We start from the raw sequence: 17,533 nt of genomic DNA, 5'->3' as shown, positions 1-17,533 counted from the left end.
TATGTGCGTTGCCTAACTCTATGGTGATGGCAGAACTTACCATTGGAAATTTGCTATTAAAATTCACTCTTCCCAACAATCCTTTTTCATGTTATCCACAGTCAAAATCGGCAATTTTGTCTATGAGGATCATAGTGGTGCTAACTTCAATGTTGAAATGTTAGTTTGCAAGGCGTGAATGCCACAAAGCACCAAAGTGATGCGAAAGTGAGCAAGACCACACAGATCATACCACTTTGGATTGTACAGGCTTCTCTCTCTGGTACAGGTAACAGTGGCACCAGACATTTTGCTTTGTTTACAGCTTTGAAAAATCACCATGGACTTGGAGGAAGGGAAATTGACAGAGAGTGCATTTCAAACACGTTCGTTATTGAATTTTTACTTGACCAAACAAAGCAAATGCCTCTGTGTGACATAAAAATTCTGTAAAACCTAAAAAAGAATATATAGAAACCTAAAAAAAGGCTTGATTTAGGTGCATAAATCTAAAATAGGTTCTAACAAGCAAAATAAGTTTTTTAGGCACTATAAAACTTCATGAGTTGTTGCATTTTTTAACGAAATACTGACATAACTTATTTCTTACATACCTATAATGGAAAAAATTAGGTTAAAAACCTAAAATCCGAGTTCTACTTGTAAGCCACACATAAGTAAAAACTGTATGTTATCTGTAATAATAACCTGCGGTGCAACAGCCCATTGAGGGCCCGGGCCTACCTACCGACTGCCAGTCTCACATCTACCTGATCCTAGTCATTCTCTCACTCTAGGTGGGAGATCATAGAACCAGTTATGGGGTGACATGTGGTCAGCACGACGAACCCTCAATTGTTGTTGTAGGTTTTCATGACCGGGTTACACTACTCATTTGTCCCCAATGACCTCACAATGGTGAGTGGCCACCAGTCCCATACACAGGCCGAAATCTGAAGAGAAAAGTTGTTACGTTTCCTGCAGGAGACCTGAACCTGCACTCGTCCCGTATCCGGAGCCCAATGCATAATACCTTAGACTGCAGGGCCACGGTGTGGAACTTTTATCTGTAATAATTTTCCCATTTCTCAACAAAATTCTGTGATCATTGTACTCCATTTAGTATGTGTGCATTATAATTTTTAATAAAATGGTAATTCATGTTACAGGACTTCAGATGCAGTAAGATATTAATATAGACATGAAATGTGCTTACGTATCCGCATATCTGTTTGTTTAATTCAATTAATTTCGGTGACCACTGTCTACAAGTTTCGATGTGGTTAGTGACAATGGTGACTGAAATTAATTAAATTCAATAAACAGGTATGCGGATGCGTAACCATATTTCATGGGTATATTAATGAAATGGTGAATTTTTCAGGTATTTGTACCTGTGATATAGAAGACGAATCCTTGGAGAGAAGTGATAGTGCATTGTTGAATGTTGGCAGTAGGTCAGCTGAGGTTGCTCTGAAAGACAGATCAGCTGCTGGTACTTCTCATAATGTAGCAACTGTTGAAAGTGGTGTTCAAACACAGAGCGACTTGAGTAAGTCATCAGTGAACCAACTTATAAGACAAATAAACACTCATCGTCAAGCAGTTAGGATGGAAGTCAGTTCTGCAAGTGCTGACGAAAATCGAGCCCACGATGATGATGAGACGTTAGTAAAACGTAGAATTGATGAGAGCCCTAAAGATTCAGCGAGGCACAGGCATGGTGCAAGCGTAAGTCATCCTTCACCAAAGACTATGGTAATTTACGGTCCAAAAACTGCTGCCCCAACCAAAAGTATTTTATGGAATTTGAGCGAAGATCAACACGTACATCCAGGAAGGACCGTGGACCGTGGTACGAGCACATATGCTTCGGAAAGTGAAGGTGTTGAGAATTTATCCATTAATGGTACCATGAGTGATGTCACTGACGAACTTACAGTAACTGTTAAAGTGCTCGACAAGGATGATTTGATTTCTAAAGATGAGAGTAAGTTAATAAGCTCTCATAGATCAAAAGTGAAGAGCAGAAAACCAAAAGCTGCACCAGTCAAAGAGGAAGACGAGTGGATTGTATGGTCACCTCCAAAGCAACAGGAAAGGAGAGAAGAGAGCCAATCATCAGACAGCACGGAGTACTTGAACCTACCCAATTCTGTACTCCCAGGCGATCGGAAGAATATAGACGTGTTGGCCCAAACAATTTCGAAGCAGCGAAGAGATCGTAGCAGCTCCAGCAAAAGAACTGAAGAATTTACAGGAACAACCGAAGAAACATCCAAAAAGTTGGGACAAATACATTCAAATCCCAGCATCGAATTGCTTCAGAAGTGGATTGTTGCACAGTCTATTGAAAAGCTCTTGAAGATGAGTAGGGATAACATCCAAGATCTTAGCATTAGTGATGTATCATTAGCTTCACATGCGAGTACCCTCACATCCGACACACACCATACAAATGAACTTGATAGTAGAAAGCGAAGTCAAAATGGTGCATCATAGTGTTTGTAAAGGTTTAAGAACTTTCAACTGTTCAGCAGACATATTAAAGTCTTAAGTGCCATATCTAGTAATTTATAGACAATAAAGAATTGACATGAAACTGGAGAGTTTCAAAACTACTACATATAATGTAACTGGAATACTATTGTACAAAACTTAAGTTTACCAAAATAATGTTGATTTTTAATGTTTTAGAACATGTTGCAAATTAACTTAACAAACCAAAAACATATTGTGTTTTTAACCCTTAGAAAACCTTATTTATTATTTAAATATAGATTTTTAATAATAAGTATATTCAAACATAATTGTTGAAATTGCACATATTTCTAAACATGAATTTCTCACTTTTTCTCTTGGTGATTTGCATTTGAAGTTTTTGAACATTCAACTTCTGGGAATTGTATTTATATTTCAATTGCTACGTAATACTTTATGCAATGAACTTTCTTGCCAGATTATTGTTCTCTGCTTTTCATTTTCATTGTTTCTGTATCCATTATATGCAATTATACTGTTTATGGGTTAAACATAGGATCTTAACAGAGGATTATGTGAATTCAGTAGGATCCTCCTAATAGTAAAAATAAATTATTTAAATATTTTTAAACATCATTGAATTATGTTAAACTGCCACTTAGCATAGAACAATTTTGAGGAATATTAGGATAATCCTTTAAACTTGTTTTTTTTTTTTTAAAAAAAAAAACATTTTATATGTGTATAGAGTAGGTGGATGGGTGTATGTGGTAGAGCATGTGATATGAACTTGTTTGCATTTATTGTAAAGATAACATGGTCAGGAAAAATGTAAATAAATGATTTGATTACCGTATTTCATGTTTATTTGCCATGTAATTTTAGCATGTACTCAATACCATGCCTCATGTCGCCTCGATCTGTTTGCACATGCGCAGTGAATATTTGCTTTATACTGAGGAGGCATGTGTCACTTGTTGCTTGCTGTTTCAGTGTGAAATTTCTAGATGTTGCTTTGATCTGAAATCTCTGTAAAACTAATCAGCCCTGTAGCTAGATAGTTTGGCACCCTAGGCAGGATTGTGATTTGGTGCCCTCCACCCCACACAACCAAGCACCAGCATTTTATGTTCATCCTTCGTGTTCTCTTCTTCTGCCATGGTTTCTGATATTTTCATCGTACAAATTTTGAAATTAGTAAACAAAGAAAAAACCCATTAAAAATAATATGGATTATATTTAGAGATTAGTACATGTCAAAAAAAGGACCGATATTTTTTAAAAAACAAGAAAATGATAGAGAAGAAATTTATTGTGATTCGTAAACAAGTATATATACCTTGGCTATTTTTCGACGTAGTCACCATTAACTTCCAGACATTTCTGATAGCGTGGCACAAGCTACCGTATACCCTCTGCGTAAAAATCTGCCGCCTGAGAGTGCAGTCAGTCTAGAACTGATGTCTTGAGCACGTCACTGTCATTGAAACGCTTCGATGCAAGCCACTTTTTCAGGTGAAGAAGAAAAAAAAAGAAATTGCTGTGGGCAAGGTTGGGACTGTAAGGGGGATGATTGAATAGTTCCCATCGAAATCTTTGAATCGTCTCAACAGTACAAGCAGCTGTGTGTGGGCGGGCGTTGTCATGGATCAGAAAAATTCCAGAGCGTAGCATTCCTCTCTGCCGATTTTGGATGGCACGTCGCAGATTATTCAGTGTTTCGCAATACACCTCTGCTGTAATTGTTCATCCTGGTTCCAAGAATTCCACAAAAATCACACCCTTTTGGTCCCAAAACACGGTTGCCATGATTTTGTGAACTGATGGTGTTTGTTTGAATTTCTTTGCTTTAGGAGAACCGGAGTGCCGTCATTGCATTGACTGCTGTTTCGAATCCCCAGTGGGGTACGATATCCACGTTTCATCCCCCGTCACTATGTGCGAAAAGAGGTCATCCCCATCCTCCCCCCAGCAGGCCAAAAATTCATGTGCAGCTGTCCTTCTTTGCTCTTTGTGAGCGTTTGTCAACATTTTTGGTACCTACCTCGCATACAGTTTGTGATACCCCAGGTTGTCATTCACAATTCGATGCACTGTTTTCGCAGACACTTCTGGAAACTCTTTGGTGAGTTCAGATATTGTGAACTGGCAATTGGAACGTACTTTCTCGTTAACACGTTCCACCAGATCGTCCGTCTGAACACTTGGCCTTCCTCTATGCTCATCATCATGGATATTTGAACGCCCTTCCTGAAACTCTCTGCACCATTGCCTGACCTTCCCTTCACTCATCACTGTCGGTCCATAAATGGCACACAATTCCCGATGGATGTCAGCTGCATTCTGTCATTTGGCGTTCAGAAATTGTATGACAGATCTCACTTCACATTTGGCGGGATTTTGTATTACGGCAGCCATATCACCTTACTGCTACTCGCACGTATGCAACCCCACTCTGAAGATTCTATCTCTGTTGCAAGCACAGAATACTAGGGCATGCTCAACTTCATCAGTGTTGCCAACCCTCATGTAAAAAATTATCGGCCCTTTTTTTTTGACATGCACCTCGTAGTTTGCATTTCTGATTTTAGGAAAGTTTAGACTAGTTAATAATATTTCAGTTATGTTTTAGCATCTGAAGAACATCTTTGAAAACGTACTAATACTACTACTTTGGGAAACAGTATTGTGTTACCACAATATAAGCAAGAAAGGTTAAGAATAATAATTAAAATAATAAAATTTTCATGTGGTGATTTCTCAAAGGAAGTATCTAGGGGTCACTTCATCACTTGAAAATCTTCAATAGGAACAAAGGTCGAGAAGTTCCATTTATGTTTTCCTTTTTCCCTTACCTCTGCCAAGTGTAAATTTCTCCGTTGCACATTGACTTTGTCGTCTTTAAAAAAAGCTTTAAATGGTGCCTTCTTTGCATGGCACCCTAGGCTTCAACCCTTCCTAGCCTACCTCTTGCTATGGGCTTGAGACTAATAAACAATTGTCGACCTGCACAGAAACTTAAACTGCAACAATCAGCAAAGAAAACAAAAGTGTTCAAAATTATCAAACCATACTCTGCGATTTGAACGTTGTTTGATTTCTTTTCTTACAAGTGTGATAATATAGTGGATTGCCTTGTGGTATTCAAGCTCAATAACACCTTTAATCCTTCAATCTACCACTAGAATATTTCTATGTGGTCTAGGATAAAGAAAAGAGCCTGTCCATTTCACATGAGTACGGTTTTGATGTGTTGAGCAGTTGGCATCGCTGATCATGTTTGTGCTGTGTGCAAGCAGGAAGCTCGCTTACCTCCACAAGTGCCACTATACACAGTTGTGAATATGTGTTCGTATTATGAAGCATACCTTATTAACTGCCTCAGTGACTTAAGACGTTAGCGACCATCTCACGATCTCATCACTGAATGTTCTGGGTTGTGAGTACTGTCTTGGAATGTATTATGTAAACTTTTTCATAATTTATCATATATTGCAGCTGTGGGGGAATTTGTGGTGCGGGACTCAAAGCAGGGGGTGTCCAAGCACACATTTGCACTCCTATGATGCCACTTATGCCAATGAATCACTACTCCAATTATCATATTAAAGTTTATTCAGTGGCTGAACTACAGCTTGCACTAAGCAATCATCTCTTTCTTGTTATAAAATAGTTTAAAGATCTGCTAATAGGTTTTAACATCTCCAAGACAAAAATACAAATAGAAAGACAACAACCATATATAAGCAGAAAAAGTGCTGACTGTACGTTCGATAGCGTCATTGCAACTGTCTTGGGGCTTTTTTCTTGCCCAAAGAAATTCTGAACATTTTTCAAATTCAATCTTGTGAAAACATTTTCCTGAATTATGTTTATGATTCCTCCTTCTGAGAGGCCTTGAATTATCTTGTCAAAATGTTCTTTATAACGTGAACCTTTCTGTAAGCCTAATCCTACAGGAAAGGATACAAGGACCTCCTCCATTATGTTCAACAGCTTCATGTCATCATCTTGTATGGCAGGAAGGGTGTTCACACGAGTTTTTGCAAGAATAAAGCATGGGGTAACATATTCTCCTCTTTGAATGTATGATTGTATCTTACTGTAATCCATCTCTGGTTGGTACCTCTCTGCGAACACCTTAGCTTTAGGGTTGCTCGAAGTGAGTAAAACATATTTGATTTGCATATGCGAGCTCCAACCCCGCCAGAAAAAATTGCTACTGAAGAGATCATCCAAGAAGTTGATAGGATTTGTGAATGGTGGTGCTATCATATTTGTTAACAACTGACTAGTGTAAGCTGTGTTTACGATCAAGCAAAACGTTGACAATGATATGACCAGTACACGCGTAACTTCCGCTCTTGGTAGATTAGATAAACCAAATAGCGTTAGTGATCTCACAGCTTCTGTTAACCAGTACGATATACTCTTATCGGAACTATGGTTGAACGTAAGATATCTATTGTGAGCATATGCTGTAGTACATGCAAACGCACACCAGATCATAATGCTCAAGATAAGATAAAACCACACATCAGCACTGAATGGAAAACATAGTATATACCAATGTGCTAGCGAAGGTGGCTTTGGTGTTAAGAACGTTGCAGTGACCGTAGTCCAAGGAACAGTAAGGTCTAGTATCTGAAAAGTGATGTAATTGACAAACAGTGAACATATTCCAACATCAGCTCTTCTGTAAAATAGATCTCCTCTAACACCCGTTATGGTTCTGTTCTTCTCTGCTGTGCCCCAACGTTGTCCATCCTGAGGTTGTGTCAGACTCCAAGATAAATTCAGCTTGTTGCAGATTTCTCGGAATATCTGGAGTTCAATCCCACTACATGTGCTTTCGTCATTGCAACCATCACTTGTAGTGCTTCCCAGTGGTAAATGTACATATGGGGGTTGGTGGAAAGAACTGACAAGTAATGTTTTAGATTTGTTTATCAGCGAGTATGTTCCTTTCAAAATCAACACAGATTCGCTGATTTGTTCATTTTTCCTGTGTAAAAATAACATATTCTTAAATAAGTTATGCATGGTAGACAATTCTGTACATTGGATGGCTAAGATATGAAAGAATTTGTTGAAGTGAAATTCATTCAAGGCTTCGTAACAGTCAGGACTATGATTCACAATCATCACTATAAATTCAGTCGGATACTTAGTCTTTTTAGTAAGAATGAGAATCTTTTGAAGGTGCATCATATCTTCTATCACCCATACACCAAACTCACAAGATTCAAGCAATTGTTCATTTGCGGTAATGGCGAGTTGAAAATCACTGATTCTGATTTTAACAGTTGGCAGCAAATATAACTTGCTAACACTTCTACTGGCAATGTCATGAAGTAAATAATTATCACCACTTAAGACATGGATGCACTTAACACTTGGTACGTCCTCATTATTTAATGTTAATATCTCAATTGAATGTTTATCTGCAAATGTCGTCATATGCAATTTGCCCCCAAGAAAGTACAGTACCAAAATCAGTGATTCTATAATTAGTTGCTTAGGTGGCATCATATGAAGTCACTGTAAAACCTGGGAAAAGAGGAAATCACGAAACATAAGTATTAAGTAATAATTATTAACGACAAGTTGATTTGACAACAAAGTAAGATTCTTTGAAACAGCAAAAAGTGAAAACTGTTTCTTATTTTTTCCATTTTAATCAGTAATGAAATGCATGTTCTAGTCTGAGGCAGTCTTCAGACCAAAATGACAAGCCTCACAAGCTTGCGTTCAATTTATGAAATCCTCAACCAACAAGTGTCACTTTCCACTTTGGTGTGAAATCTCCATAAGGTACACTACAGAGAGATATAAAATGTTTTCGATTAATTAGCTAAATAGAACAAATCTGTAGATTAGAGCTATTACAAATGTACTCTTCAAGGGAGTAAAGCTGCACACAAGAGATAAACAAAAGTGCAACGACTATTCACCAAATGTACAAACCTAGTGTTTCTTCCGTATCACTATGTAATCTTAATTGCTCAAGGTATTTATCAGTTCTATGTGGTTTAAGTGTTGACCACACTCACTGGTAGCAAGCTTCCTCTGACAGTTTTCCCAATCAACAGTGTTTTTAAGTGGTGATAGGCTAAGGGTTAAAAGTACTAGACAGTGGATTGATTATATACAATTAATAGTTATTGCACTAGGTGTACAATAAGTATTTGCTCGTATCCATATATTTCGTGAAAAGGAGATGCCGTAGAATACTGCCTTCTGGAACAGCACTGAACAGTGAGCATTTTCATCCACATAGAGCAGTGGTCTCAACCTTCGTGTACCCGCGACCCGGTTAATTCGTCTTTTTTAAGTGGAGGCGCAGATCCTATCAATTGTACTTGTAAATACCTTTCTATTTTTAAACTTTATACTTAAATTAATGTGTACCCTTGAAATATAATAATAATAAATTAATTATGGCATAATCATATAGAATATTCGTTGTCGCTTTGTAATCAAGGGGTCCCGGGTTCGATACCCGGTGGGGAGACATAGTGGTTCGGATCCCACTTTAAACTGTAGGTCCAGGCCGATTAGCCTTACTGTGCATAAAGTGGACTTAAAACAACAAATCAATCAATCAATCAATCAATCATAGAAAATATTAGTTCGATTATGTCTAGGTTTGTTGATAAATTTAAATTTTGGTTTAAATTAGTTGATAGCGGCTGCATCTAATGGAATCTTTTCGTTTCTTCTGGTCAATATTATTAAATTAATTTGGTAAGTGCTGATTTTCATTGGCATCTTCCATTTCCATATCAATTTAGTTGGCGCATCAATTTTCATTAACAAATTGTATAGACCCTATTAATGTGGATATTTTCTGATTAATTTTTTATTTTATTTCGGACACCAAAAATGGCAATCAATCAGCTTATCCGTCAACCTCCAAACGCGCCCCCTTGTTAGAGCGTTTGATCCATTACCGCTACTGTCACGAAAGCATTCCCTGTTATCGCAGTGGAACTCGAAATCTGAACGAAAGGCCATCTTATCAGGTTGTTACAAGCTTGGGCTACAATTCTCAAACTTCAGAAGAATCTCTCCCGGCGGTTGAAGAAAAACTGACATAAAGGACTCGACGATTTTGCCTATTAGTTCTCTACGCTTTGGTTTCTGTCGAACAAATAGGACGCGAACCAGTCAAGGGCTGTGTCTTTAACGCCGATGCTCTGAGTTCGGTCCTAAGCAGCTGGTGGTTCACTAGGCACTTTGGGAATATCAAGAAATAGAAGAGTGATATTGTTTGTGTATAGCTTTTTAGATGTCATTCACAATCAGAGGCGCCAACCTAAGATACATTTTTGGGGGCAAGATCGGCATAAACAATACTTTATACATGTACATATACAGGGGATGGACAAAAATATGAAAAAACCTGCGAAGAAAAGCCGGAATACTGTAGCTAATAAGGTACAGGATCGCCTTCAGCTTCCAAAACGGCCTGTAGTCTCCGATGAATAAACAAATACAAGTCTTGGATGGTGGATAATGGGATCTTGCACCATTCTTCATGGAAAACTTTGTCACAATCCTTGTCAGTTGTCCGTCTGTCTCGTGTCACGCAGTGTACGTTTTCGTCCACGCAGGTGTTTATCTGATGATGTCTTTCCGGACACACTATTATGTCATGATGATCTTGGATAGAGTCCCTCTCGGGACGCCAAATAACATGGCTACTGTACTGTGGTAACAGAGGCGCCTGAAAGACGGACACCAACAATTTACCCTCTTTGAAACACGGTCAGCTACGACATGAGTCGGTATCAACTGCACTGCACGCTATCTACAGTGAAACTGTCGACTCCTACACTGTAAAAAAAAAGCCGTAATTTTACGGTGACCTCACCGGCAGCTCGGGCGCCAGTGGCGTCACCGTAAAATTACAGTGGTTTCACCGTAATTATGTACAAAATTGCACCGTAATATTACAGAAATTACACCGTTCCAGTTACGGTTCAAGTACTGTAAGTGATACTGTTATTTCACCGTACGAATACAGAAAATTTCCCGTGATAGCAACAGTGAAGGATGCTATAATTTCACCGTAATTTTACAGAAAATTTCCTGTGATAGCAACAGTCAGTACTTTGCTTTTCTTCTTTTTTCATTGTAACAATATTAACAGTAACATACTTTTAATGGCTTAAAACTATATTCTGTGTTATTTTCCACAATGTATTGAATTTATAAAGGTTACATGTTCATGGTGACTAAAATCACTTTGACATTATAAATTTAAGCCATTGAAATACATTAGCTAAGCTTTTGTATAATAATTTTTTGCAAAAAAATATAATAAATCACAATATATAATACTTACTTGTAAACCTGCAATGTACATTCACTAGTATCCATGGTAGGAAATATTGAAACCTGTGGGCAGTGGGGATTTTACTTTTCTAGTAGTAAGTGTAAATCAGAGCCTGTTTGAGTCATTCTCACTTCAGAACACTCCCTTAAATCTACACAGATTAACCATACAGTTAAACTATTAACAAAATATGAACACTGTAGATAACTTTTTCAGCACCGAGACTACTCACACATCAAAGCAGCAGATACATGCTTCCTGAAAGCATAATGCATAATATTCAGTTTTAAAACACAAGCAAAGAAATGAAAGAATTTATACTCGAATAACATACCACTATTTTAGTGTTCATCTCGTGTTTTAAAATGAATAGCATGATATATCATGCTTCCACCAAGCACATAGCTGCTACTACAGGGCATAAGTTTCATTATTGTTATTATTGATTGAAACATAGGAGTGTAAGTTTCATGCTTACCAGTGTTTACATAGCAGTGAAAAATAGGACTGGAAATATGAAAAAGAAAAAAAAATAGACACACAAATACACCATCAGACACACAGTTATTCCTTAATATTGTTGGTTTAGATTGATTTCCAGTGTTAATGTAGCAAATTTATGTTATTAATCAAATGTAATCAGCAATTGAAAACACAGCAAACTGGACCTCCTGAAGTTAGAGCAGGTAATCATTAAGCCAAATTAGAAATTGGTAAAAAGTAGGCTATTGTGTGGCTTAATGGTTAACTGTTCTCACTTCACTACGTTTGCTGGATATCTAAATGGTGATTTTTATTGTTGGGATATATATTAATTAAAAATAATGGATCCTGTAGAATAAGCAATCTTTATTTCAAATGATATTGACAAATTCCATTGTTATATGCATCCTTCATATTAGCCTGGAAAGTTGTTCTTTGCTGAGTGATGGGTTCTTTGCCTCAGTTACCACCTGAAATTATAAGATGATCATAAAATAAACAAAGATGCACACAAGAAGTATATTTTTTGCAAAAAGTGCAGTAAATTCCTAAATTCCCTAAATTTAGCTTATGAGGACAAAGCAAACAACAAAATGTTAACATTACATGCAAATTGCTTCCATTTCTTTTAAACTGAAGAAACTGGAAAATGCAGACACAAATCTAGAGAGTGATGGGGAAGAAAATTTGAAATATGAAACTCAGTGCATTACCCTTGCAAAGTGAAATAATTACTTTACATTTGAACATAGATTTGAGAGGAGGGACAGCAAAATAAAAAAATAACCCTGCTATAACATTTAATAGGGGATGTGCAGTACTAATAATTCTTGTATAGTGTTACAAATGTAGTCGCAGACAATTCTGAGTTGCAACACATTATCTCTCATCTCCCAGGCAAATAAAAAAATTGAATTTGAAAGAACATGGTAATTGCATGCATTGCTGTCAGAAGTGTGCAGGAAAGAGTGGGGGGAGGGGGTACATTCTCTAACCTAAACTTACACTTGTACAGTGGGATCCATGAGTATTACCATGCAAATTGTCCATCACCATGTTCGCGCACTTTATTTGACCCAATAAGAGCTTCAAGAATTAAAAGAAAACTTAAAACAAGCTGTTGACAACTTCTACACCAGCATACATAAAAATCCATTGCTTAAAAACACATAAGAATGTAGGAGAAAAATTAATGAAAATAGTCATGAACAATTTGCACGGTAATACTCATGGATCCCACTTTACATTATGCCACTTTGTAGATCAATTGTTGAGAAGGTAAGAATTACCTCTCCGGCATCTCCCTTCCTAAATTGTCTAGAAAATCAATTATAATATTTTTTTTCTTCTCATAAATTAGATACATGTATAATTTTTTACACAAGAGTTCATTTGAAAAGTTTACGTATTCCTGCTTCAATGAAATCATAATATAACTATACAAATGTAAGAACAATGGCTATTTCCACGTGTCACAAAACAAGAGGGTAAGCCCTTCAATAATGGGAACAGAGATATTTTGCTAAAATAAAGTACTTAAAATTAATTAATTCATTAAAACCAATAATGAGGTCAATGGACATATGGAAAGGGGTGAGGGAAGAAAGGCAAGAGGACAGCACGACCAACCTGAAAAATGAATACTAACCTAAATCACCACTATACTTCACACTATAATTTCAATTCAGTCACAGTGTTAATTATTACAATCATACATGTAAGGCTGATACATGGTCATCGCAGGAAGACAAGAACTTCAAACTGAAGCAGTGGTTTTTGAGAAGCAGATATTTTTGTTGAAAATATGTTTTGCTTGCCACTCTGAAAAAAGTCTTTCAGATATCCAAGAAATAACAACACACACATGAGGCCTGAAATCCCCATGCCTATTATAAAAGCCTAATCCAGGCACAGCCTGCATACGTGGTGCATTCCAGCATTACTTGTGAGACATTTCACACAAAAATAAGATTATAGACATGCAATTGGATTAAAATTTTCATAATGAACTGATTTCATACAATTAAGAATTACTTTGTGGTGTGTCTTAACAAATGAAAAGACTTGAGTATGATGACATAGCCTGAATGCATGAAAAGCATTATCAAAAATCTGGTATATGTGTTCCTTCAATAATGTAGCAAAATGCGACTTCATTTGTTTGTGAAGCATATAGGATACACAGATCTAATAATTTTTGTTTGTGAAATATGGATATTATATGCATTCACAAACATTTAAACTTTAATGCAATTGAAAACACTAATATTTTTTGGATTAATTCATTTCGTTATTTACATGGAGTAGGACCACTTTTCATGAAATGTCCTACATGCACTTCCAAGGTATGGTATGTGGAGAGAGTATATATTTTTTAATGCATTTTAAAAAGGTCACCCCATTACACTGCTACTGTAGTACTTTAGATTTTTTCATAGTAATGAACGGCTTTTCTTACATATTAAAAAGTTTCACGTAAAACTGTGATGAAGTTGTGGAGTACAAGGAAGGGGACAAGAAAATAATAAGCACATATCCCTCCAAAATAAAGTAGCACACATGCACCAATGCACATCACTTATTGTTCACTTGCATAAGCAATTGCAAAATAGGAGTTGCAGATTAACATGGAATTCAGAAACCATAAATTTTATAATTGATACCTTTATTTTTTAAAAAAAAAGCCTGTAATGCACATTAAAGCTATCCCCTTCTCCCCAAGAGAATGGAGTTAAGAGGACACAAAGGGGAAAGAGGTGATGGTCAAAATGGAAGGGAGAATCTTAAACATACACTTCACATACATTTCGTACAACATATGCTCCGATAGACCAATTGGAACTGGACCCACAGTTACAAATGGCATTCCAACCACTGTGTAATGTGCCTCCACCATGGATTGAGCCCAGGACCCCTCCATTACAAAGTGACAGAGCATTAGCACTACACCATCGGGGATACCCAACATACAATTAAGTGAAATTATTTAAATTATGTAAGCAATTATCTAGCTCAGGCAAAACAGTCACAAATATTAGGTTAACTTCCAAAGATTTAATTTCAAGTATTCTACATATACAAAACATACTAAATGTGCATCAACGGTTTTCTAATATCCCGTTCCTATTCTATGTCATTATGGTATAGAAAATTGTACAAGTTTCCATGCACTCGACTACAGATGGATGGATGACCATTCCACTAATTTGAACTCTAAAATCATGACAGAAAAATATGGCTACAACTATTTTCACCAGGTGGTGAGAATAGCATGTAGGGCTATTTTCACCGGATGGTGAGAATAGCATGTAGGGCTATTTTCACCGGATGGTGAGAATAGCATGTAGGGCTATTTTCACCGGATGGTGAGACTAGCATGTAGGGCTATTTTCACCAGGTGCTGAAAACAGCACCTAGGGCTATTTTTGCTAGCAAAATAATTACCTGAATCATAACATTGCATTTTATCTTATTTTATTATATACGTTGGCAGTATTGCTGGACGTACTGCTAAGAAGTTATATTAAATTAAAAATGGGTGTGACTACCAGTCACCAGGTAGTGAGAATAGCAGAAAATGCTGAAGACCAGAAATTACATGATCAGGTGTTGGAAAGTATTTACCAAACCGAAGCAATTTTAATGCTAAAAACCCTAAACTTGACCAAACCTAACCTAACAATGAAAGCATTTAGGAAGGTAATACCCCTTCGTACGTATGTGACATATTAGCAGGACCAGTCTACATCAGAACACCTTGCGGTGCATTTTCAACTCTGTGATGTGCAGAAAAGAAGTACTTGTCTCCTTCACGAAAATAAATGCACACCAACAATTAAAGAATACACACATCCGTGCAGCAGGCCAGGTCAGGTTGCAGAACATGCACATGCAGTTTAAAATCTGGTGAAAGTAGCTCAAAAGCTAGCCTCACCACCTGGTGAAAATAGTCACTCCGAAGAAGGCTACGAAACTCCCTTATCTGGCAACCAGAAAAAAAGATTAAAATGAAATGGACAGTTAACTTCTTAAAAATTCACATAATTGTTACTGTATTGACTAGATAGAATATTTATACTTACATTTGAGCAACATCTGCAACTGGGTGTCTAACTATGTACTTTCCTTTTGATCTGACTGCTTGTGATATTCACTGAAATAAAGATTTAAAAATGTTATTTAATGTGAGCTAACATAATGAAGTGCTAAAAGTGACAATAAGTTGAATTTGGTTCATCATAAAATTGAAAAGTTAGAGTAGGCATATATGAGGAAGACTTGACATCCATCGGCTACCAATAATAAACAGTACCGGAATCCTGTACTAGCATGGATGAAAACACTCATTTTACACTTAACATGTACATTTTTCTTGCAGGATAAAATATGAATCTCGTATTAATATTCCATTGTCTACCAATAATATATGGTACATTCTACTAAAACAACAACGTGAACACCATTTATATTTGGCCACGACTATTTTCACCAGGTGCTGAGGAACAGCATATATGTATTTGCACCAGCAAAAGTAATTACCTGAATCATACCATGACATTGTATTTTATCTTATTTTATTGCATTCATTGGCAGTGTTGCTGAACTTACTCCTACGAAGTTATTTTATATTAAAAATGGGTGCGTCACCAGGTAGAGAGAATAGCATAAAGTGCTCAAGACCAGAAATTACATGATCAGATGTTGGTAAGTATTTACAGAAGTAATTTTAATGCTAATAGCCCTAAACCTGACCTGCCTAACCTAACAATGAAAGTAAATGAACACCAATGTAAGCTTCATACACATCAATTAAATAATACACACATCCATTTAGCAGGCCAGGCCAGATTGTAGATGATGCACATGCATAATGTCTACCAGTCAAGAAATCATGCATGTGGTCAAGAATTTTTGCTATTTTTTACACTACAGTGAATTTACATTGTTATATACCTCTACTGGTGTTTATAAAATTGAAAATATAAAATTGCCTTGAGTTGTAGTTAATTTTTTTTCGATTTGTTAAGTATTATATATTGTATTACATGCGTCAACGTTTGTAAAAATATTTTAAAGTAATATGGCCATTCCCCATTCAGGATGAAGTCTGAAGCATTAATAATGAAAGCAAGTCTAAATCTCTTGTTAAGTTTTTCATTGAATAAAAATATATACTTTTCTTAATTTCCAACCATACCTAAGTAGGGGGTGATTAAATACATGCTAAGAAAAAAAGGTCAAGAATTTTGGATTTGTTATTTTGGTAAACACTCTGACATGCAGCTTAAAATCTGTTGAAATAGCTCAAAAGCTAGCTTCCCCACCTGGTGAAAATAGTCACTCCCGTTTATATTTTGCTTCCCAACATACAAAATACAAGGGTAATGCAAATTTTGAATGCGAACAGGTTGCAAAACTCGTTAGAACACTGCTTTTGCAATAAAATACTGACACTTCCGGGCAAATAAAAAAAACATTGCTTGCAAGAGTAAGCAGCCCCTTATCATGAACACGAAAAATATTAAAATTATGGCCTAAAATAAATATGCTCTATTGTATGGAGATAATATTTAAACTGGTGTTGGGACGTTGTATTTCACGATTCGTGTTCCTGCATTAGAAATTACTTTCAGTTACACATGCACTTTTCACTTCCCTCCTTGTAAAATATATGTATATCTTACGTTCGAATTGCAAAGGTTTTGAATACACTCATTTCTATACACTACACTCCTTGGCTTCAATACTTACTTTTATAATTTCACAGTCTAACACAGAACACACTAGAGGTTGTTGTCTTCTAAAAGAGTATGGCCGCCATGCCTTGCCTCGAGTGGCGTCTTCTCGGCATACATTGCGTTGCATTTGTTTCTATCACAGCAGTAGCGCCAACCCACTGTAGTTTGAGTAGCAACTTTTAAGAGCGTATTTATTAACCCGTTTATACGTTTTAGGATCAATCATAACTATTCACGGCACAGATAAATGTTTTATAACATTTAAGAAATGTGTTTATACATTTATTTGTTATTGCATACAGTATTTGTGAAAGAGAAGTTGGATTCACTGTCTTGAACGTTCTCTTACTTACGGGGAAAATTCTGTAGAATGAAGCTACGGTGAATAACCTGTATCTTTTACGGAGTAATCAATGTAAAGTAACGGCAATTTTTTACAGTGTACCAGTCCGATAGAGTTTTATCTCACGGCGCAAAACAAAAGAATGTCGCGCCGCGTCCGATTTCAAGT

General features: G+C 36.6%; 1 protein-coding gene and 1 long non-coding RNA gene across 2 annotated transcripts in view; one reads left to right on the top strand and one right to left on the bottom strand.

Moving 5' to 3' along the window:
- Window positions 1–3,174, top strand: part of LOC145993839 (uncharacterized) — a 42,496-nt gene extending 39,322 nt beyond the window's left edge. Inside the window, exon 9 of the mRNA XM_083129676.1 lies at window positions 1,364–3,174. Coding sequence (XP_082985802.1) covers window positions 1,364–2,481 — 1,118 coding nt within the window. The 3' untranslated portion in view covers window positions 2,482–3,174. The remainder of the gene's footprint in view (window positions 1–1,363) is intronic.
- An 8,459-nt stretch (window positions 3,175–11,633) lies between these two features.
- Window positions 11,634–17,101, bottom strand: LOC145994284 (uncharacterized). The gene is made up of 3 exons (XR_014442327.1): window positions 17,036–17,101; window positions 15,367–15,437; window positions 11,634–11,754 (listed from the first exon to the last, which is right to left on the bottom strand). It is a non-coding gene; the product is annotated as an uncharacterized LOC145994284 (long non-coding RNA).
- Between the last annotated feature and the right edge of the window lie 432 nt (window positions 17,102–17,533).

This window comes from Lepisma saccharinum, chromosome 10 (genome assembly GCF_977018435.1).
Source record: "Lepisma saccharinum chromosome 10, izLepSacc3.1, whole genome shotgun sequence".
Lineage (NCBI taxonomy): Eukaryota > Metazoa > Arthropoda > Insecta > Zygentoma > Lepismatidae > Lepisma > Lepisma saccharinum.
This window is presented reverse-complemented; position numbering and strand designations above follow the sequence as displayed.